The sequence below is a fragment of the Eleginops maclovinus genome, chromosome 4 (genome assembly GCF_036324505.1).
Source record: "Eleginops maclovinus isolate JMC-PN-2008 ecotype Puerto Natales chromosome 4, JC_Emac_rtc_rv5, whole genome shotgun sequence".
Taxonomy (NCBI): domain Eukaryota; kingdom Metazoa; phylum Chordata; class Actinopteri; order Perciformes; family Eleginopidae; genus Eleginops; species Eleginops maclovinus.
Window position 1 is genome coordinate 33,636,800 of NC_086352.1, and position 24,289 is coordinate 33,661,088.

The 24,289-nt window shown below is 38.8% G+C and overlaps 2 protein-coding genes across 2 annotated transcripts; both read left to right on the top strand.

Annotated features, from left to right (window-relative positions):
* The first annotated feature begins 1,621 nt into the window (after positions 1 to 1,621).
* Positions 1,622 to 8,426, top strand: rwdd3 (RWD domain containing 3). Its single transcript, XM_063881679.1, is given in 6 exon segments — positions 1,622 to 1,828; positions 3,292 to 3,524; positions 3,602 to 3,817; positions 5,455 to 5,557; positions 5,560 to 5,572; positions 6,125 to 8,426. Coding segments are annotated over 6 exon segments (765 nt in total). The 5' UTR covers positions 1,622 to 1,743; the 3' UTR covers positions 6,240 to 8,426.
* Positions 8,427 to 8,852: 426 nt separating this feature from the next.
* Positions 8,853 to 23,706, top strand: fah (fumarylacetoacetate hydrolase (fumarylacetoacetase)). The gene is made up of 14 exons (XM_063880623.1): positions 8,853 to 9,086; positions 9,713 to 9,823; positions 10,806 to 10,927; positions 12,124 to 12,173; positions 12,873 to 12,963; positions 13,894 to 13,991; positions 15,143 to 15,195; positions 15,335 to 15,434; positions 17,913 to 18,043; positions 18,372 to 18,447; positions 19,119 to 19,165; positions 19,362 to 19,463; positions 22,086 to 22,203; positions 23,194 to 23,706. The coding sequence occupies exons 1-14, from the start codon at positions 9,006 to 9,008 to the stop codon at positions 23,268 to 23,270; spliced, it is 1,257 nt and encodes a 418-aa protein (XP_063736693.1). The 5' UTR covers positions 8,853 to 9,005; the 3' UTR covers positions 23,271 to 23,706.
* The last annotated feature ends 583 nt before the right edge of the window (positions 23,707 to 24,289 follow it).

Consider the following 24,289-nt stretch of genomic DNA (forward strand, 5'->3'; position numbering starts at 1 on the left):
AGACAAAAGGTAAGACTGAGACACATCGTTCATATTGAGGGGAATGGAACAACCACAGAAAGAGGGGGAGTGGCAGAGAGAAAAGGAGAGGCTGGATCTCAAGGGATGAAGATTGAGATCTAACATCTGGAATTAGGCGCTGCAAGGAGAAAATGAGACGTCATAGGACGCCTGACAGAACAGATCTGCTGCAGCTCTGAGTTGGTCTTAGTATGGGGAAGATTTTCATAAGTCAAACTCAAAATGTAGTCCTCCTTAGTTCCTAACCTTAATCCTATTTTTAAGATGTAAAAGCGATCCTGTTTTCATAAATCTCATTTCTATGCATTGCTTGTCCAACAATGTAAACAAATATGCTTTCAAACAGCGTTATTTGAGGAAGAGAAAAATGGTTGGAAACTAACTGTAACCAGAGATTGGAAATGCATTTTATGAAATAAAGAAGTTGTAAAATAGACTTCCTAACTTATCACCTGTGGCCTGGCATGGTATCAATGTTGGAGGTCACTGCTGCCCCTCTGGACTGAGAGACATAATATGGAGATAATTACACATGTTCACTTCAGAAACAGGGACAATAAAGAGGTATTTAGATTTTTTTAAATAAGCAATTTATAGAGTTAGCATAGGCCTTGTAACAAATATACAAGCCCTTACTATGGTAGGACTTGCTTGAAGTGAATATATCTGCACTTTCCTTGTTGTTCTGAGTTTGATTGTCTATGATTTTTGCACTTATTGTAAATCGCAAATCGTAAATTGGATAAAAGCGTCAGCCAAATGCAATGTAATATTGCCATTATAATATCATTGCAAACAGGGCTAGTGGAACACAAATGTCATTGGCAAACTAAGTAATGCACATTTGTAACATCTTAACCCATTTTATATTATTTCATTTTAATACATTTTATATTTATGTATTTGGGATTCAATTTATAAATATTAAAAATTCTTTTTTTTGCTGAAAAATCCAATAGACATTTTTTTTTTTTTTACCTTGATATGGTTGCTTGTTTTTTGTATTTCTACCCAAAGTACTTACATGTAGTATTGTTGTGATGTATAATAGTGAAAACAGCGTTGAGTCTAGTATTTGTCATTGTCTTCAGTAGCCTACATTTTCTGGCTGCCGAAAACAATTGAAAGCAAGGGGAAAAAATGAATATGTCCCTCTGTAACAGCAATATGTGTTGTCCCCTCCCAAATTAATGTTTGCTTGCAAAAAGGTCATTTTTTTTAGGTATACATGTAGTTGAGAGTGAGAGCAGGTTAGAGTCAGTGGTGTAAAGTAACTAAGTAATTTTACTCAAGTACTGTACTTAAGTACAATTTTGAGATACTCATACTTTACTTGAGTATTTATATTTTATGGTCCTGTGTTCTTCTACTTGAGAAACATTTTGAGTGCAGGACTTTTACTGTAACAGAGTATTCCTACATTCTGGTACTTCTACATTTACTCAAGTACACGATCTGAGTACTTATACTTTTACTCAAGTACAAGATCTGAGTACTTCTACTTTTACTCAAGTACAAGATCTGAGTACTTCTCCCACCTCTGGCTAAAGTGAATAGGAAGCGGAACTAAAGAACATGGTTAGGCGGAGCTACCCGGACGGTAAAGAGAAGCGGACACGCTTGTCAACATATGAAGCTTGTGAAGTGTGTCAGTAAATACCGTGTTGTATTAACGTGTCTCTGAAGTGTAGACGCCAGCAGCATGGTGTGTATATGTAGGTCATGTCTGAAACTGCGTTAGAGGAGGTGTCGGTGCTGTCCTCCATCTACTGCAGGGAGGGAGAGTTCATACTCACACCGCGGGCTGGTGAGCGAGCAGCTCTCACTGAAACGCCTTCATATCTCATCTAATAACACTGACCCTGTCAACACACAACATAAGATATACTTTATTGATCCCAAATTGGCAAAAGTTTTCGTTTAAGCAATATGTAAAACAGGTAACGCACGTTATTAGATATAGAGTAGAAAAGAAACAATTACATAATATAAACTTCTCAAAATAGCAGGTAACTGAACAAAAAGATTGTAAAAATAAAAGCCGGCCGTGAACAAGGAATATGTAAACTATCTGACAAATAAAACACTATTGAAGGGCTAAGTTACAGCTAACATAATATATAAGTGGATATTATCTACATATGAACCTGAAGCCTTCAGCATCAAGCAGAGGTGGGACAAGTACTTAGATATTGTTCTTGAGTAAAAGTAGAAGTACTCAGATCTTGTTCTTGAGTAACAGTAGAAGTACTCAGATCTTGTACTTCAGTAATAGTAGAAGTACTCAGATCTTGTACTTGAGTAAAGTAGAAGTACTCAGATCTTGTACTTGAGTAAAAGTAGAAGTACTCAGATCTTGTACTTGAGTAAAAGTAGAAGTACTCAGGTCTTGTACTTGAGTAACAGTAGAAGTACTCAGATCTTGTACTTGAGTAAAGTAGAAGTACCAGAGTGTAGGAATACTCTGTCACAGTAAAAGTCCTGCATTCAAAATGTTCCTCCAGTGAAAGTAGAAAGTATTCTCATCTAAATGTACTTAAAGTAGCGACAGTAAAAGTAGTGATTGTTTGATTGGTCCATTTCAGAATAATATCTCTGATATGTTTTATAATTATTGATCATTGAAGTGTTCTCAGAGCTGGTAAAGGTGCAGCTAGTTTGAATGGCTTTGTATACTGCAGGGTAGCTGCTGGATTTACTCCAAATATAATATTTTACACTCACTTTTGTGTTTGTTATTAGAGTTAATGTATCTTATATGTAAAAACCAATATTTAACAAAATAAAGTACAGACATTTTACCATATGATAAAACTTTATTGCCAGATTGAGTCTGACATGTTTCTCTCATCACAGCAGCTCCATTTGTAATATCTACAAGAGCAAATATTCAAGACAAGAAAGAAGGAAACATTTACTATAACATCACGATCACTGAAGAGAAACATGCTCAAGACCCTCTAACGTGCATTAGATCTGGGATTTAGCTCTGTATTCATTTGTTTTGGAAGGACTTAGAACCTCTCAAATATGTGTGTGAAATCTGCCAACCTCAAGTATAAGATTTGTTATGTTACTTTTAAACGTTTATTGTTTTCTCCCTTATGCTAATCATACATCATTGGTCCCCCTGAGACATGGGGTTGGAAACTTCAATGATACAATTCAAAGCTATATGATACTGTAGCCTCAGGGTCCGTGAACTAAAACCAATATATAGCATCTGTTAGGCTGTGGCAGTGCTTGAATATGTCTCTGTGTGCCTCCCAGCTCAGGATGGACTCATGGTGCAGATCAACAGTACGGTGGGAGCAGAAAGAAGGCTGGACGTGAGTCTGTTGTTCCACCTGCACCCCTCTTACCCTTCCTGTCCCCCCGCCATCTCCGTCTGCTCCACCAGTCTCTCCAGGACTCAGTGTCAGGACATCAGACAGAAGCTGCTGGATCAGGCTGCGGATTTACCTCCAGAGCCGATGGTGCACCAGCTTGTGGAGTGGCTGCAGGTAAATAAACAAATTAGCAACATGTTTACATTAAAATAATGCTCTTCTTATCAGCATTTGATCTGTGTTAACAACAGTTGTGCTGGGAGGTGCCAGAGAAGTGTAAGGAGGAGAAGAAAGAGGTAGAAAAAGAGGAGGAGTGGACGGCGGTGCTGTCTTTGGATCACATCCGCTCTCAGAGCCGGTACATCGGTCTACTGCAGCGCTGGAGCCTGCAGCTGCAGCTCACTGGGAGGGTCTTACTGGGACGCAGCATACTGGTTATCCTGCAGGGAGCCAGGCCCAGCATCAAGGTACAACTCACATGGCATTACACAAAGGCTTACAGACAGTATACTGTATTTCCTGTATACTGGACAAACTGTAAGGCCCTGTCTTATGGATTGAAAATGTATTAAATCTGCTTACAGAAATAACCATGTTTTTTTCATATTCTGGCCAACTTTAGGCTGTTTTGTGTTGTTTTGAGTAGTGAAAGAAAGTACTTTGTCTATTTTACTCTATACATTTCTCCAGAATTCGTAATAAATAAGCATTAGCTAATGCCTCATCTGCATATTAATCAGAATCAGAATACCTTTATTCGTCCCACAACAGCTACAATAGCTGTTGAAGTCCTTGGGGTGGGGGTTCTTTGGCACGGGTACCACACAGGACATCTTCCACAGTAGTGGTACCTTCCCTTGCTTCAGGCTCAGGTTGAACAGAAACTCCTCAATGAAATTAAATGTACTATTTTAGATAAACTTTTAATTTAAAAACATGTCCTGACGTAAAGTACTCCATCAAAGGGGGGGATTCCATGGTTATATCTGCTAAAGTTTTTTTCACCCATAGTGTTTCTTGTCTTGCAAACTTTATGAAACTATCTTTTAACTCTTTAGTATAAACACCAAACTTTCCAGGTTCATTCCTATCTGTATTCTGAAGGTAAAATGCCAATAATTTGTTTTCAACAGAAATGTTATGATTCAAAGAGTGATAGAAATATATAAAATCAAGTAAAAAACGTTGACTCTTAATATGTCAACAAAATATTACCTGAATCTTGAACTGGGCTTCATCCAAAGTTTGGATTTCTGCTCTGAAAAAGATCAAGCAAATTTAAACGTACAATTTCTGAAAACTGGATATATGAATATAATTTCCTTAATGTAAGGAATCAGCTGGAGAAGTGTCATGGTGATATTTATTATTTTAAATATTGACCCTATACCCCTGTAGCGTCTCCCCCTATAGAAAGCCAATCTGATATAAGCAGCCTCTCTGGTGTCAGTCAGAGGCTCTGTTGATCCTCCCATCCTCCCAGCCTCCTCCCTGTCACTCCATAATACCGTCACATGACTTCCTCTTTCGCTCTAGACACGAGAATAATAATAATTTGGCATCTAGAATGCTGCTAAATGTAAATGGATTAAAAACAAGGCAGTGCAGGTAAACTTAGTTTGTAGAATACTATATCTTTCAGCGTCTGCTCTGTATTTTATATCTGAAGAAATGCAAATATATACCAATACAGAAATAGTCAGATAACTTCTTAAAAAAGATAAAAGATGTATGAATCTAAAAATAATGTTGTGTCCAAAAGAGAAAACATGATTTATGTCTATTCCAACTTCAGTCTATGGGCAAGAAGCAATAAACAGATAATAATAAAAAAATGTGTAGTCCTTATAACACCAACACTGTTTGGGTTTAAATCAAGCTGTTGTTTACATTGTCTGTCCAGCATTAGTGAGAGCAGCCCAAACTGTCAGTAATGTCTCACATTATAATAACAGAGTGTCACAGGGAGTCCTTTCATAAAGGCTATAACCCATATTTAAATAACTGGTATTTTTGGTTTCTTCTGCTACAGTTACTTGCGGTGAATTAATGTTGTAGGGTTTTTGTTTTTTTTTGGATTGTGACTGTGATGATGTCTCTTTAGGAGTTTTGTCGCCTCCTGAAGACGGTGAAGGTGGACGTGGATTCCTCAGGCAGGAAGTGCAAAGAGAGGATGATGAAGGTCCTCATCGAAAGCCCTTTGTCTCCCCTAGTGGACACGGGTATGGATTACAGACAAATCACTGCAAAGCTTCAGAGTTTGATTATTCACAGGGTTGGGAGGGTTACTTTAAAAATGTATTCCTCTACTAGAATAAATATCCACCAGAAAGTGAAAAACCTTAAAGCTAATTCATTTAGTAGCTGTATGGATTTAATTACATAAAAAAAGTAAGGGCCTACAGAACAATATATCTCACAAAGTAGAATTAAAAGGATTCCAGATCAAATTATAGCCTAGGCCATGCTATTTTATTTTATAATGTTTAACAAAAATGTTTCCATTTACTGTTAAGAGAATAAAGAAGCATTCAAAACTGGTTTCACTCTTGGCTTTGAGACTTGTAATGTGTAAGCCTGCTCTGTAATATACATGATTCTTTACTTCAAAGGAAATGTAACAGATATTGTAACCCTGCTAGTAATTCCCTTTAAACAAATCTAAATATTTAATCTAATGAAGTGTTCCTGGTGCATGTACTCCGGTACTCCCCAAGCCTGATTAGAGTTTTCCTCACATGCTAACACTGTGTTCCTCTCCACGTCTCCGTCAGGCTCCAGGGTTTTGTGGTGAAGAACTACGAGTCAATACCGGAGCTGAGCGTGACCTTCCAGGAACTCAACATGACGGAGATATACCAGCAGATACTGCCGTCATTACCGGACTGACGGCACACAGGTTACCACGGTGACTGGACCTAAACTGGAAAAAAGATCTTTGACAAGATTCAGACTGAGAAAAGCATCAGCAGCAGCCCAACTGTAGCAACAGGAAGCACAGGAAGAGCTGACTGGACAGAATGTTTAAGAAATATAAATCCCCCCCCCCCCCCCCCCGATAACCGACATGGTTTCATAACATCTTCTTTCCCCTAAAGAAAACACCTCACACTCTGCACAGTAGCTAGAGTTGTCTTTGTAAGACACACTTCAGAATATATTTTCATGGTGGAAATGTTACTCCTACTTTACAGACAGTAGCTTAGGCTTCCTACACAGTATGGAAAAGTATTTGATTTGAGCAGTGGTGGAAAAAGTATGCAGATCTACTAGTCAAAGTAGTAATACCACATTGTAGAAAAACTCTGTTACATATCCCGTATTACAATTCTAAGTAATCAACATGTAAAATGTTCAGAATAATATATAATATATAATCTGTGTAACTCATGTACTCTACCTGAGTACAATTCTAAGGTACTTTACTTGAGTATTTAAATGTTATTCTACTTTATATTTCTACTCCACTACAATTGGAGACAAATATTGCCCATTTATTCGATGATTTTACAAAATTAGATAGAATTATATTATTAAACATTATTATGGATTAAGTTTCCCAACAGTAACATTTTAGAAGCTTAACCATATAACCATTTAAAATGAGCTCCACCTTTTCGAGCTACAGCATCATCTCATAAAACACTAACATTTCATTATTCTGAAATAAAAATTCTGCATAATGAGTACTTTTACATTTGGTGCATCAGGTATATTTTCATGCCATTTGTACTTTTACAACACTTTGCAGGACTTTACAGATAACAGAGTATTTCTTTTATGCAATATTACTTTTTATAGTGAAGTAATAAGTGACCTGTGTCCCTCTTACAACATCCTAAAATCAAGACTTCTTGTTCTTTGTAGGAAAAATACCTGAAATCACATTTTGAAGCGTTTCTAACATGGACTGCAGTGAAGTGTAATGTGCCTTCTTTAGGAAAAAAGATGTAACATGGAACATTTGACAGTACAGGATGAGGACCAGTAAACATACGGCAGAAAACATTTATGTTGTGTCTTTTTACTATTAAAAAAATCAATCTTTGTCTTCGTAAACTGCAGAGCCAGATGCTGTCCATATGGACACTGGAGGACTAAAGTCAGTGTACGTGCCATTCACGCATTTCGATATATTATTGAAAATGATTTAAGACTCTATTTTGCACTCAATAGAAATATGATTTTTTTAAACACAACACCTTTTGTCAAAGTCGAGTTTTAGGGGCTTTATTTTTTTATGTTGTGCTGGGAACAACAATAATAATAGTTGTATGTCATATAGTTTAATGAAATGTGAAAGCCCAGGGTGATTCTGAGGTTTCCATGGTTGCTATGATTGGTCTCCAGGTGCACTTTCTGAAAATTGCTACTTTCACTCGATGAACAGAAACCATCCGCCTGCCATTGACTACAGGACAGTTTTTGTGGCAGATGACCCATACTTGTACTTTTTCTATCTATTTTCCCATTGACGCTTTCCAAAACCTCCTAAATCATCACACATATTTGCTAGTATTGGCAAAATATTCAATTATTGGTGTAAATTAATCAAATAGGACTAATGTTACACCGTTGTGACCGAATGCTGACCGTCCGTTTCACCTGTTGAACAAATTAGCATGCTATAGTGGTGTGGTTCAGTGATAACGTATTTTTGTAGACCGACCAGGAAGTTAGCATAGCAAGGGCTGCCTCCAAAAAAGTATTGAACAACTTATAGGACATTAATAATATTTCTGTGTCAATACACTAGTGACTGGGGGGAATCCATTCTTAGATGTTTTGCCGTTCTCTTTTGAAATATCTGGATGCAGAAAAGTAAATAATTGCACACTAAAACCGAATGATTGACATTGTGATAACCTGTAGCAGTTTTGTAGGGCCCATGTCAGAAACCAAACCACTATCTTCAGTCAGAATACAAATTATTATTCAGTAAGCGTCATGTGCTCTACCGTTTGTGCCGTTGTAACGGCTAATCCTGAAGTAAAAAGCCCATGTGAACAGAGCAACTTCTAACCACCATCATGGTACCTGTCCTGCAGTAACATCAACAAAAACTATATGTAAACAAAAGAATTGTTTAAAATTTCAATCAAAGTTGTCACGGTAAAATTTTACCCCAAAGAAAAAGCTTTGTTTCTCCTTTACACCAGTCAGTTTATACCCTTGATTTAACTACATGTTGTTTGGAATTAGTTCAATACAACTCAAACTTAACCTCTTTCCTGTTTTCATTTAAAAATGAACCTTAATCCTTATGTTTCTTTCATTTTATACCTATCATATAATACCCAAACCTTCTGTTTTTACAATTAGATTTTATCTTTAACTTCTGCTCAGTTCAATCCTCCATTTGAGTTGCAATGTTTTTTAAAAACATTTTATGAACAACTGCTAGGACATTAAGAACCTGCACTTTCCCTAAAAACAGAGGAGGCTGATCTGTATTGTCTACATTTCGCTGAGTCATTCCACAGGCTGGTTTGCATTAACTAGCAGGGGTCTGGGTTGGGGTGGATGCTATAGGCAGCGTGTGATTGGTCGGTGCAGAGAGAGGCGGGACTGTACAAAGTCCCACATCTGGCAGCTCTTACTGCTGCAGCTCTCTCAGAAACTCAGGAACAGTGAGTGGAACAGAGCACAGAGAACATGTCTTTCATTAAAGTTGATCCATCGTCCGACTTCTCCTTCCACAACCTGCCCTATGGAGTGTTCTCCACGGCTAACAACGTAAGTGCACTTTATACTTCTTTACACAGATTCCTGTCATGTCAGAAACAAGTACTTCTGGTCATGGTTTTTCAAAACAAAAGCATTTCATACATGTGGGTCTAAGAGAAAAAGCATGCCATCTAATGACAAAACGGCTATCTGTGAGGGGGTTGAGGCACCTCTGCTTCTTGCATCAAGAAATCCTCAAATACCAAACCCAGTACAAACTCAACAACCAATCAAACATTATTAACGGAGTGCCACAAAATGAAAATGATTCAATGGAGAATTTAAACTTGAAATGCAAAAGAAAAACTCTTTCAAAAGTAGAGTATTAGCTAAAAGCTCAGGAAAAGTGATCAATTTAAAAGATGAAAATATATGAAACGTATAAAAGCATAAAACATTTTGACTACTGGAAGTGTAGAGCCACAATTAAGGCACTGAGTATCCTCTCTTCTTGCTTGATGAATTGAAGTCAGATACAAAGTTTTCAGTTGAACACTGATTCCATGTATTGTCTAGTTAGTGTGCATTAACTCGAATCTGTGTTCCATTGTTCATGCAAAAATGACACTTACGACATAAATGAGTTTCGTTAGAAAAACTTTACCTGATGTCGAGTTGTTTTTTTATTTCCCCAGCCCAAACGCCGTGTCGGTGTTGCCATTGGAGACCAGATACTGGACCTCAGTGTGATCATGTCTCTGTTCCGAGGGCCACTGCTGTCCAAACATCAGGACGTCTTTGACCAGGTACGTTTGACCTCTAAGAGAATCTATCAGAGAAAAACAAAACCCTTTGAGCAGATTTTCTGTAAATGCAGTAAAATACTATAGATAGAATTACTTTATTGATCCCAATTTGGGAATTGTTTGCGTTACAGCAGCATAAAGACAAGGCATTACATTACAATAGAAATAAAATAGCTAAAAATATATATACTGTATATATATATACATGTCGTACTAAAAATGTACACAAAAAGTGCATTTAAATTGCAGGTCCGCTCAGTCCTGTTTCTGAGGTTGTATGAGCATCATAATGTTCCTGCCACTCACAGAAAGTGTTTGAGTTGAGTAAAGGAGTTAGTGTGTGACATCCTGATATACTGTCACTAAAAGTCTCAGAAAATACAAGTATTAATAATATTTAATGATCATTATTTATTTCTTATATGCTATTATCACTGCTGTATAATCTTTGTGATGTCTTCCCATCAGCTGTGCAACTTTGTCCTGATTTGACAGTTTTTAATGCATCAACAAAATCTATGTTTCACCTTTTCAATCAACTTCATCCTGCTATTTTACTTTATTATTTTGGCAACTGTGGTCAATGCATCTCATTATTTTTGGGTTAATTAAGTAGAATAATTGAATTATTTTGCTGATAGTTGAGATCAGGGGAATTTGATGTATTATTAAACACCTTTTTTTCAGGATGGTGTTTGGAACCATTTCACATTTGTAATGGCAGCACACACGGACACCAGATTCTATACACTTAAATTAAACACATAATTCATTGACAGTAGAAATCATTCATTTTTTCTTGCAAATAATGTAGTAACAAATTATCTATTCTATTTGTGTGGCAATAAACCTTTAGTCCAACAGTTTCTCATTTAGAAAGAGGTCCAATGTGACCTGCTTATATGAACATTTATAAGCAGGCTCTGAATCTATTCAATCATTAATATTTGATATTTAAAGAGTTTTCTGTGTCTGCCGGCAGCCCACCCTGAATGCCTTCATGGCTCTTGGCTATGAGTACTGGAGGGAGGCCAGGAGGACGGTGCAGGGAATGCTGTCAGCCAATGAGAGCGCTCTGAGAGATGATATCAGCCTCCGCAGCAGGTCAGTCTGTGCAGCAAGCTGCGGTCAGGGTAGTGAGGTGGAAGAAGTACTCAGATCTTGTACTTGAGTAAAGTAGAAGTACCAGAGTGTAGGAATACTCTGTCACAGTAAAAGTATTCTAAATGTTCCTCCAGTGAAAGTAGAAAGTACTCTCATCTAAATGTACTTAAAGTAGCGACAGTAAAAGTAGTCATTGTTTGATTGGTCCATTTCAGAATAATATCTCTGATATGTTTTATAATTATTGATCATTAAAGTGTTCTCAGAGCTGGTAAAGGTGCAGCTAGTTTGAATGGCTTTGTATACTGCAGGGTAGCTGCTGGATTTACTGCAGGTGAACTAAAGTCTGATTTAAGGGCTGATCATATTTACCATCATTAATCCAGATCTGTAAAGTAACTAAAGGGATTAAATACATGTAGTGGAGTAAAAGTACAAAGTAGCATCAAATGGAAATACTCAAGTAAAGTACAATTATCTCAAAATTGTACTTTACTTGAGTAAATGTACTTAGTTACTTTTCACACTGCTTGGGGGGTTACTTTAAAAATGTATATGTTACAAATGCTAGTTAATAGAAAAAAATTTAAACATTAACCTTACCTGATTATCAAAATGTATTTTAGAAATGTAACAGTTAATCTGATCACGTCTTTCTGTGTATGTAACTGTAAAGGAATACTGTTACCTTTTTTATATCCTGATTATGTAATCCTGTTAGATGTTATAGATTTACCCTGTCTGGTATTCAAACGTTTGTAAGTTGCTTTGGATAAAAGCCTCAGCTAAGTGACTAATGTAATTGTTAGTTGAACATCCCTACATTTTTGTTCTTCTTTTACCTGTCACAGGGGTCTCAAACCTTCAAAATGTAACATCGAAATTCTGAAAAGTTTTTTTCTAAAAATGACACAACTCTGGATCTTTCATCTCAGAAGTCAAAACCAGATTTCCCTTTTCGACCTAATCTTCTTCCATACATGTTAAACAAACCATTAGAAGAGAGATATATAACATCTAAGGAAATGTCCTTCCAAATATATTCTGGAAAATCATTGAACCCTAATCTTATTAAAAAAAAACTCCAAAAAGCTTCTAGTCTTTTGTGTGCTGGCTGGTTATTTGGACTTTTTTGAGACAGTTTATGCCATCATGTATTTATATATACAAATACGATTCTGCCTTTGTCTCTGCAGAGCATTCGTCCATCAGACTGCAGCGACCATGCACCTTCCTGCAGACATAGGTGAGTCTCTCCTGAGGCTAGAACGCCTGCTATCCACTCCTTCACCAGACCACAGAGGGCATCCACTCAGAAAAGTGGGTTTGTGACTGTGTGACTGTGTTAGCCATGGCAGTCGACCCTGATTATGTATCCTATATACAAATCGGACCTGTCTGATGAACTGTGCTTTACAAAAACGTGAGCTGTGTCTAGCTGAATGCTGCTGTGTATGGCACCTAGTGTTTAAGATTTCACCAGTTTGTTCAATTTTGCTTAGAAAAATGACAACAGAGAGAATATCCAAATTTATATGTACTCAAAAACAGCCTTATTTGTTCTCATGTGCTTAAAATGTGCAAAAATAGTCCCAGAGGAAAAATGTACACTAATTGTGTAAGTAATTACTGCCCTGTCTTTGTTTTTAACCAACTGTAAATGTATATTTGATAACTAACGTCAATATTTGTGATTATTTGGGTCATATAGAAAGGCACAATAAAGGTCATTTGCTTTGCTGCTAAGTAGAAATAAATACTGGCAATAGCATTCCCATAGTTTGATGTATTTAGGGGCCGTCGCCACTAGAGGGTGCTGTTGAACAACCTATTACATCTCTACTGCTGGCCTGGTTCATTCAGCCGGGTTGGTGCTGAAGAACATCCAGCACATGTGACTCTTCCAGGCTGTTCCTCTAATGAACTGTCCCCTCTGTTCTTACAGGCGATTACACCGACTTCTACTCCTCCAAAGATCACGCCACCAACGTGGGCATCATGTTCCGGGGGAAGGAGAATGCTCTGATGCCAAACTGGTACACACTCCATCAAACCAGCAGGAGATGCTATCAGCTGAGGGTGGAATAAACAAAAGGGCCTGATACGTTCCGCTAGGGGCAGACAGTGACAGTTTGCAGCAATCTGTTCATCAGTCTCTGCAGATGGTTTGATGTGGAGGGACGATTCAAGGTTCCTTTAATTAAAAAGCCCCCCAGAACATCAGTTTAAACCATTCAGCACTTCTGCACTTCCCAGGGATAACATGGAACATCTGAACATGCTGGTTTTAAACATAGTTTAAGAGAACTGATCCTCATACATGCTCTCATTGTAACATGAATAGTTCTATCATAAACACATGGCTGCTCAGTGAAATCACATTCATGTTCAATATTTATTTTCCCCTTTCAAAAACCCTAATTCACTCATATGTATTTATTGTTCTCACGCTGTACCGTGTACATTCAAATGTAATATTAAAACTGTACTGACTTTTCTAACTTATAATGTAAATGGTATACACTGTATAAATGTAGTTAGTTATAGGCTGGCCTATCAAAAGTTACACTGACTTCAATCTATATATTAATATTGTCTAAGTATATATTAAGTATACATTTTAGATATTTACTGTTTATATTATTTCCATTTCATTAAATGTTTCATTCATGTGTTGACTACATGCTGCTGTGACAATAATTCTCCAAACTAGGATCAATAAAAGTATATCTTATCAGGGTCGGCTTTCCTTTATACGTCCCACAGTGGGGACATGTACAGTGTTACAGCAAAAGTGGCACAGCATGTAAAAAAATTCAAGAAATACTAATAAAGAAATTCAGACATTATTATTCAAAAATAATAAAAACATGTAATCTGATCTATGCACAGCGGCCCATTCACTGCTCTATCTGTGCTTTGTCCCCGACTCACCGTCATGCTAACATTGACCCCTGTGTCTGCAGGTTGAGGCTCCCGGTGGGATACCACGGCAGGGCCTCATCAGTGGTTGTTTCCAGGACCCCCATCCGCCGGCCCTCAGGCCAGATGAGGCCTGACCAGAGTAAGATCCACACAAGCACAGACTCCACAGAACAAATCAACACAACCAGAGATGGAGACGTTACAAATATAACATTAACACTGGTTATTACATCTTTTCAAACCCTCGAAGGGTGGTGCTTATTTTTTCACACTTTTTTTATCCTTTAAAAGCTGGTGCATATATCAACAATGCAATTCAACTACCAACCATGTTCAAACGCAGGGTTTTATAAATACAGAGGTGTTAGATCAGCCAGCTAATTTTTTTGATATACCTCTTCTAATAATAATACATTTTATTTGTGAAGAAAAAAGAGATTTGCTTATGAAGACATTTGGTGGGGCAGTAGTTGGATAAAATGCATTTTTTCAGTGGGCAGCTTGCAGCAATGATCCACCTGATAACCTGGACATGCAGAAGAGGCTAAAATGATCCTGAAATGTCTGAAAATGAGTCCTTATTTAAATATAATAGTAATTAAATAGTAAATGTAAAAATTCACACTTCAGACACCATCTTTCTCTTCATTATTCTCTCTGTCCTCTACTCTTCATCCTTTCCCAGTGTATTCGCTGCCTGTGACTCCACTTGTCGCTCCTGCCAGTGTTATATATTAATTATATATATTAATATATATATACATATATATTAATATATATATACATATATATTAATATATATGTATATATATTAATATATATGTATATATATATATTAATTTCAATGGTGTTTACTTGTCTGACAATTTATAGATTATTTATCTTCACAGTCAACTGTAAATATTTATTTTCCCTAATTCCAGTTTGTTTTTATTTCTATTTCTTCTCTGAGATGTCTATACTTTAGCATTGTTTAACTCTAATTATCTTTGTATGCCGTGTGTTGTATTATGCTGCTGTAACACAAACATTACCCAGTTTGGGATTAATAAAGTAATTCTTATCTTATCTTACAAAAAACATTTAGTAATTCCATTATTAGACACCTTCTTCATGAAACCTTGTGATTGCATTATTTTGGATTTAAACTATAGAAATGTGTCTCAAACAGAACATACTTTTTATTGCTTTTTCACTGAATGCAGCCTCAGCCCATAGATGGAATGGTTTGCTTTGAACAGCATATAAACAGAGCTGCACACCTCACAGCATGTTTCCTTTTCCTTTCAGCAAAGCCTCCAGTGTTCGGCCCGTCCAAGCAGCTGGACATTGAGCTGGAGATGGTGAGTACATCCTTTATTCTTTCAAAATCAACTGTGTGTTTAAATGGTATCACTTCAACATCTGAATCTCCGGGGAAAAGCCAAGATTTCCCTTCTCTGTAGGCTTTTGTGATTTTATTTTTCTTCTTGACTCTGATAGGCCTTCTTTGTTGGAGGAGGGAATCAGCTGGGGGAGCCAATCCCCATCGAGAAAGCCCATGAACACATCTTCGGCATGGTGCTCATGAACGACTGGAGCGGTGAGAGCCTCTGATCAAACATCATCCGTGTGTATTGTAGATATGGTTCCCTCTCACATCAAGGCAATATACAGTGGGGCAAAAAAGTATTTAGTCAGCCACCAATTGTGCAAGTTCTCCCATTTAAAAAGATGAGAGATGCCTGTAATTTTTATCATAGGTATACTTCAACTATGAGAGACAGAATGGGGGAAAAAATCCAGAAAATCACATTGTAGGATTTTTAATGAATTAATTGGTAAATTCCTCGGTAAAATAAGTATTTGGTCACCTACAAACAAGCAAGATTTCTGGCTCTCACAGACCTGTAACTTCTTCTTTAAGAGGCTCCTCTGTCCTCCACTCGTTACCTGTATTAATGGCACCTTTTTGAACTCGTTATCAGTATAAAAGACACCTGTCCACAACCTCAAACAGTCATACTCCAAACTCCACTATGGCCAAGACCAAAGAGCTGTCAAAGGAGACCAGAGACAAAATTGTAGACCTGCACCAGGCTGGGAAAACTGAATCTGCAATAGGTAAGCAGCTTGGTGTGAAGAAATCAACTGTGGGAGCAATTATTAGAAAATGGAAGACATACAAGACCACTGCTAATCTCCCTCGATCTGGGGCTCCACGCAAGATCTCACCCCGTGGGGTCAAAATGATCACAAGAACGGTGAGCAGAAATCCCAGAACCACACGGGGGGACCTAGTGAATGACCTGCAGAGAGCTGGGACCAAAGTAACAGAGTCTACCATCAGTAACACACTATGCCGCCAGGGACTTAAATCCTGCAGTTCCAGACATGTCCCCCTGCTTAAGCCAGTACATGTCCAGGCCCGTCTGAAGTTTGCTAGAGGGCATTTGGATGATCCAGAAGAGGATTGGGAGAATGTCATATGGTCAGATGAAACCAAAATAGAACTTTTTGATAAAAACTCAACTCGTCGTGTTTGGAGGAGAAAGAATGCAGAGTTGCATCCAAAGAACACCATACCTACTGTGAAGCATGGGGGTGGAAACATCATGCTTTGGGGCTGTTTTTCTGCAAAGGGACCAGGACGACTGATCCGTGTAAAGGAAAGAATGAATGGGGCCATGTATCGTGAGATTTTGAGTGAAAACCTCCTTCCATCAGCAAGGGCACTGAAGATGAAGCGTGGCTGGGTCTTTCAGCATGACAATGATCCCAAACACACCGCCAGGGCAACGAAGGAGTGGCTCCGTAAGAAGCATTTCAAGGTCCTGGAGTGGCCTAGCAAGTCTCCAGATCTCAACCCCATAGAAAATCTTTGGAGGGAGTTGAAAGTCCGTGTTGCCCAGCAACAGCCCCAAAACATCACTGCTTTAGAGGAGATCTGCATGGAGGAATGGGCCAAAATACCAGCAACAGTGTGTGGAAACCTTGTGAAGACTTACAGAAAACGTTTGACCTCTGTCATTGCCAACAAAGGGTATATAACAAAGTATTGAGATGAACTTTTGTTATTGACCAAATACTTATTTTCCACAATCATTAGAAAATAAATTCATTAAAAATCCTACAATGTGATTTTCTGGATTTTTTTTCTCATTCTGTCTCTCATAGTTGAGGTATACCTATGATAAAAATTACAGGCCTCTGTCATCTTTTTAAATGGGAGAACTTGCACAATTGGTGGCTGACTAAATACTTTTTTGCCCCATTGTATGCTTTACAGTCCTTGAACATACCTAGAACATATAATATTGTCCTGCAAAGCTGATATTTGTGAGCATGTGTGTAAGATTGTTCTACCTCAGTGATAAAGCTGCCGGTACGCATCCAAACCGACCCTCTAATCAGCAGTAACGTTTCACTTAGACACACACTTGTTCCTTAATGTACATCTTCATTATACATGTGGAAGCCACTGCAGGTTTAGACTGATGGAAATGATTCCAGATATGATGACAGTCCTCATCAAAATATTAGTGGGGGTATGTATTATTGATTCAGCTCTGGAGAGACATGCAGGGGGCTGGTGCTCTCTGACTCAAATATCCCCCCCCCCCTTCACTCTCTGCATACTGTAGCCATCAGTTCTAAATTGAATCTGGCATTGCAACAAAATAATAATAAATCAAAGAAATCCTTACTTATTTTGTATCCAATATGCATAGTTAGCAGGGTTACAATTACTAGTTACATATATAAAAAATGATATTAAAGTAATGTAACCTGATTATTTTTTGTTACTTTTGGATAACCTCAGTATCTAATACAATGTATAAAAAATACAACAGAAAATAAATAACAATAAGATGTGTTTTATTATGAAAGAAACCAAGATATTTAGGATCAAAAATGAACATATTGATAGTAAAAGCTGCCTTTCATGAAGTATATTCAGCAGCAGCCTATACACCAACACTGAAACACAGGAGCACATACTACAGTTTAAAAAACAGAAATAAAATCTGAGCTGAAAATCTGTGTTCTATCCTGGATTTATATTCGTGTTTTTTCTCAGCCAGGGACATCCAGGCGTGGGAGTATGTTCCTCTTGGTCCTTTCCTGGGGAAGAACTTCGGAACAACCATTTCCCCCTGGGTCATCCCCATGGAGGCGCTGTTACCCTTTGCAGAGCCCAACGCGGTCCAGGTCAGCCCCACGGTCCTACAACTCTTATGGACGTAGTAACCGTGTCCTCCATAGTCCTCCACATTAGAGACCTTTGGATTGCTCGTTGCATGCCCCTTTCTCTGGACCAACGTCAGATATTGTGGCTTTCTTTTATTAAAGCTGGGGCCTTGTTTCAGCCAAACCTTGGGTGTAGAAAGGTGACATGGCATCAAGGGACTATGTGTGTTTCCTCAGTCATCCTCAGGCATCTTCACAGACAGTCATGCCATAAAAACCTGATCATCCCATAACGATGCCTCCCCTAATTGTTTGGGTCATTTTCTCTCTGTTGCTCCTCTCTCTGCAGGACCCAGAGCCCCTCCCCTACCTGCAGCACCGGGACCCCTTCACCTTCAACATCAACCTGTCTGTGTCACTTAAAGGTACAGTACACAGAGCGGCCACCAGGGGGGCCTTTCATTCCTCTTATGTCTGGAGCTTTGCCTTTTGGTCGTCTCGACTAGTTTCTTTGGACCAGAAGTGACAGGAGAGGCTGGAGCAAAGAACAGCCCGACACTAAACAACAGCTTTTTAGGCAACCGTGATGTTACAATCAATTACTGTAAATAAAAACCCTCTGAAATGGTTCAAGTTCAAAGACAAAAACACCCTCGGAGCGACCTGTCACTGGCAGGTAGGCATGTTGTTTCATTGTAAGGAAATGACATTTTTTAGCTGGAGAAAAAGGACAATATATAAGAGGGAGCAGAAAAGTACCTCAAGATGTAAATCTCCCAAGGTACCATGGCTAAACAAAACTATACCATGGTCATGGTGTTTAAAGTCGTAATTTCACTTTTGCTCTAAGTCTAAGACATACTTTATTTATCCCACAAGGGGACATTACGTTTTCCCTCCATTGCTACAGTATATACAGAACACCTGAAACACACACATGCAAAGGACTTGTACTTGTTAGGCTGGAAATGCACAAACACGCATTAATGGAGAGGTGAAAACATAACCCAGAATGGGGTGTCAAGACTTCTGTTATATGTTATGAAGTGGATGTCTCCTTCTATAATACGTAACTTGTTGCTGTTTGCTCTCTTAGGACAGGACATGGCAGACGCAGCAACCATCTGCAAGACAAACTTCAAGGTAAGATGATCCATTACAACAATCTGTCCCACACAAATATTGTCAGGACTTTGTCAAATTTTCACTGCAAAAAGTCCTGGTTCATGACTTACAACACCTCTACGCAACCAACAGCATTCAAATACCTTTTGCAGTTTCAGCAAAATAGTCCCGTCTCACGCTCTGCCTCAGTGCTCATATTTTCTCTCTTCTCTAGTACATGTACTGGACCATGAAGCAGCAGCTCACCCATCACACAGTGAACGGTTGCAACGTGAGACCAGGGGACCTGCTGGCCTCGGGGACCATCAGTGGACCTGTGAGTGCACTTTATAAACACTATGTTTGGATGGATTATCTTTTAGTTGTGTACCTGTGTTTGTGAAAACATAATCTATTGAACATACTGAGGCCTTGTGGTCTAGGCAGGATTTAAATTACACGGGTATAATGTTGAATTGAATACTGATTAAGACTGATTTTAAAAAGTCGATTCAAGCTCCGACCTGTTCAATTTAAAAACTGTGGATTTTAGGGATCTGTAGTTTACCCTTAAATGTATATTCTGAGGCAGACATGTGGACTCGAGTCACATGACTTGGACTCGAGTCAGACTCGAGTCATGATTTTAATGACTTCAGACTTGACTTGATCAAATTCGGCATGACTTGCGACTCGACTTGGAATTGAATACTATTAACTCGAGACTTGACTCGGACTTTGCCTCTTTTACTTGTAATGACTTGACATGCCTCGAGTCAAAAGCTAAATTTCCTGATCATGGACATCCTTCCCTGCAATGCGAACCTGCGAAGCCCCAAAGACCGCAAAGTGAGAGAGCCGGCAGGCAAGTGCGAGCAATGCAATCATGTGGTGGATTTTGGCCTTTTTGGATTGGATCAGGGACCTAACCAGCGTGATTGGATAATCCCCGGGTTTCCCCTCATTAATATTCACGATTTCCCCGGATTTCATCTACGGAAAAGATGCAATTGTGCCACGGAAGGGAAGCCTAGTCGAGAGCTGTCCGTCTGGTCTGCGTCTCTCTCAGTTGCAATTGGCAGGTTTAAGATCCAGATTAGGTTCATGGTTGTGAATTATCTATGTAAATCGACTCTATAGATAACACGTTCATTCTACATGTTGAATGATGATAGCGTAATACAAATATAGGCTATACATACAATGACAAAACTGCCGTGGGCGATATGTTATCCGTATCCTTTGTTAAAATTAATGTTCAATAGCTCTATGCCAATGGGAACAACAGAACGTGCGCATTACATATGGACCAATGCGACACGTTCATTACGGCTGTGGACCGATAAACACTCAGTACCGTACGCACACCAACCGGCATTTGCGTGTTTAACACCTTGTTTAACACTGGCGTTACCGCCGCTTAACTTAAATAATGAAGAACTGCTTTTAATTACGACTTGGCCGAGATCTTAACGTGCTGTTCATGCGTTTCCCATGAATAGCCTACTACTATAACTCGGAGCGGAGCAGGATATAATGCGCATGTGCGACGTTGCTAGGCAACGTGTACAAAGGCTGGGGGGGTGGGGGGGGATGCCCCCAGACCCCCAGACCCCCCAGACCCCCCTACAACGGTTTAGTTTGTCACCTTTTTCAGCCCTTCTGAGTTTGCAGGTATGTACACAAATAACTAAGATTAGGGAGGTGTACTCTGTCTCTCTCTCTGTCTGTCTGTCTCTCAAGCGCCTACCCCCAGCACCTTTCATTGTGTGTAGTCATGCTGCTTAATTGTTATGCAGATTAAACATTGTTTTATTGAAATATTAGGTTTCTTTGTGATTTAAGCAAAATGTTGACCTACTGTAACTGGCATCCACTGAAGCATCAATGCCAGTTACATGCATCCACACAGTCCATGCCTCACTAGTCAAGGCGCTTTACCAACTTTAGGATGACAGTGGTGCCTTCCGTGCTCATACATTTCTAACCCACCATTCACACACAATACTTTGAAGGTCTTTGGGCACATGCGTATATACAGATATATAAAATATATGCATAGTTTAATCTGTATGTATAAAAAAATACTGAAGATTAGGTTGATATGTTGAAATTGTGTGATCGTTAGTCTGATAATGGCATTATTAAGTGAAGAGTACATGATGACTTGTTCAGGACTCGAAGAAGCTTGGGACTTGGACTTGGACTCGACTTGGCTTTGGTGTTACTTGGACTTGGACTCGACTTGCCCTTCTCTGTCTTTACTTGGGACTTGACTTGGACTTGACTGCTGAGACTTGGGACTTACTTGGGACTTGCCAAACAGTGACTTGGTCCCACCTCTGTTCTGAGGTTTACCTAATTGATTTTATTTATTGTCGTTTCTGTCTGTTTGAACCTCTCTTACCCCAAGGTTCAAGGGTTTTTATTGTCATGTGCACAGCATCTACAGTGTAGTTATGGCAATGAAAATCTTAGTTCCCGAGCTCCTCCAACAATGCAACATATTATATACAGTATAGGACGTAAGACAAAAAATAAAAATAAAATGAAAAAATTATGCAAAATGAAACAGAGTAGGATGAATTACAATAAAATAGTGCAGGTTATGTTGCTAGACCAGTTTAAAAGTAGTGCAGATGGTAATGTTAAAGATGTAATATTGTACTGTGAAATCCAATTATATACTGTTTGATCTATTGATAACTATTAAGATAATTACTTAAATAGATGTGTGAGATGCAATCAGATAAATGTGTTGGGTTATGGAGGCACAACTTACCGTATACAATATATCAACCTATAGTTCTGACCAGGTGGCACAAAGAATAAACCAGCTGTTTGTTCTAACCTGACTTGTGTTGGAGGATGCATTATTACTAACAGATGCCTCTCAGCCCTGTGCTGTACCTGTGCAGTTAGCATGCAAAGCTCACACTGTGTGTCCTGTGTTCATCAGGATCCAGAGAGCTTTGGCTCCATGCTGGAGCTGTCCTGGAGGGGGACTAAGAACATAGATCTGGGTGGAGAAGAGACCAGAACGTTCCTGAAGGATGGAGATGAAGTCACCATCACAGGTGAGACTCAACCCTCGGCACAGCTAACAGAGTGGTGTCATTTTAAAAACGTTATAATCATAAGGAGCACAACACAAATACCGTATTTTATTTCATTATTGACAAAACATTGGTAGTTTTGGAGTTAAATACACTATTAATGGATAACATTTTGTAGTAAAAAATAAATCAATTGTAGGAATAGTAAAACCTGTCTAGCCCATTGAATGCTTTTCATCTACGTATCTCCATTAGTTGGAAGAGTTAGCCAGACTTTTGGTCCCTAGCTTAATGCTATATTAAATTCATAATTCATCATCTCTGACTTATAAATGTCATCATTTTTCAAATTCCAAGTCTATGACATCATCACAGATCAAATGTTCTGTTTTTTCTCCATTTTCTTTTTAGTAATGCAGGTCATCATAAGTCATTTCATTAGGCATCTCCCCTCCAGCTGTTAAAAATATATTCAGCTCTCAGCTGATAATGTCCAGCCTCCACCTCAGTGCCTGGCCCTCAGGGTTTCTGCATTAACAGCAGTCCTCTGCAATTATATTTTTTACAAGTCAGCATTTACATGAGCATTCTGCAAGACGGGCATTTTTTAGTTGAGCATGTCATTTACCATCCATGTCCTCTCTTTTCTTGTTACCTCTCTAATCTTCAAATAAGATATTTCATTCCCAAAATGTAGTTTTTTTCTACAGCTCATACTAAACCTGTTCTGTCCTTTTTATGTAAACCACACTTCCTGTTTGGGTATTCCATCTCCATGCTCCAGTCATCAATCAAACAACGCCCCCTTCTAAGATGCTTGCAAAGTGATGTAAAACTGCTGAAGGGCCTGTTTTCTTAAAATATTAAAAATTAATTAGATGTAAAGTTTGACTGTAAAAAAGACCCAGTAAACAGGTCTCAGACCAGCCATACAGGATATGATTAAACTGTCTCATGTCCATAATCATATGTTTATAATTATACTAATGTCCCATATCTTCCTCTGTCTAGGATACTGTCAGGGAGACGGATACAGGGTGGGATTCGGACCCTGTGCAGGAACCATCCTCCCCGCCCTCCAGCACTGAAACACACTGACTGTTACTGTAGGGGGGGGGTCCTTTAGCAGAGCTCCTAATGGAAGACACACACTTACACACACACCTGCAGTATCCCCCACTGTCGCCAAAGATGACTCTGACCAAAAACACACACACACACACACACACACACACACACACACACACACACACACACACACACACACACACACACACACACACACACACACACACACACACACCTATCAGATGATGTGTTTCCAGCTTCAGTAAATATTAGAAAAACTTCTCTCTGATTGGTCGATAGTCTCAGTGTTGTGTACAGTTGTGTCTTCTTATGGATTCCTCTGCAGTGCCTCATCAGAGCGATGCCCCCCCCGCCAGAGTGTTACTGATATACCAGGATCAGTGTTATTGATGTTTAATATGTGATTTATAGTAAAGTAATTCATTTTTAAATGTATGACTTTGTCTTTATCATTTGTTTACATATAGGAGGCCTGTGGTCTGATTACAACTCTTTTCAGAATGCTTTTTTTTTTTTAAATGACTCCATTAGTAAATAGTCAATAGGGTACCAGATTATTCCTAGTTTAAAGGGGCCCGTTTTAGGGGTTTCCCTCTCCTGTACTGTGTTGCAAAGGTTTTTGTGCATGTCAATGATCTGCAAAGGCTAAAATCCCTGTGTTCCTGTGTGATTTTCACTCACAACCCTCCCCCCTCCCCCACCTAAAACGACTGCATTGACCTCCTTTGTTTACTTCAGTAACATTTGCGCTTCTATTGGATAGCCCTCTAACACATTGTATGTGATAGGTTAAGGGGCGGGACATCTCTAAGCCGTTGGTCAATCACAACAGAGCCGACCAGCTAACCAATCAGAGCAGACTGGGCTCTGGTTTCTGACAGAGGGTGAAAAGAGGTGCTGCAGCACAAGCAGCATGAGAAACATGAAGAGCTTTTTGAACATTAAAGCATGGAGACATGTCCCAGTAGAGACACTACATACTGATATGAGCTTGCACAAAATAGTCCCAGACAACTGT

Coding starts and splice junctions, on each gene's coding strand:
- fah (XM_063880623.1), top strand. CDS start 9,006: ATGTCTTTCATTAAAGTTGATCCATCGTCCGACTTCTCCTTCCACAAC. Junction 13,992..15,142: donor CCAGATGAGGCCTGACCAGA/GTAAGATCCACA, acceptor TTTTCCTTTCAG/CAAAGCCTCCAGTGTTCGGC. Junction 18,044..18,371: donor CAGAGCCCAACGCGGTCCAG/GTCAGCCCCACG, acceptor CTCTCTCTGCAG/GACCCAGAGCCCCTCCCCTA.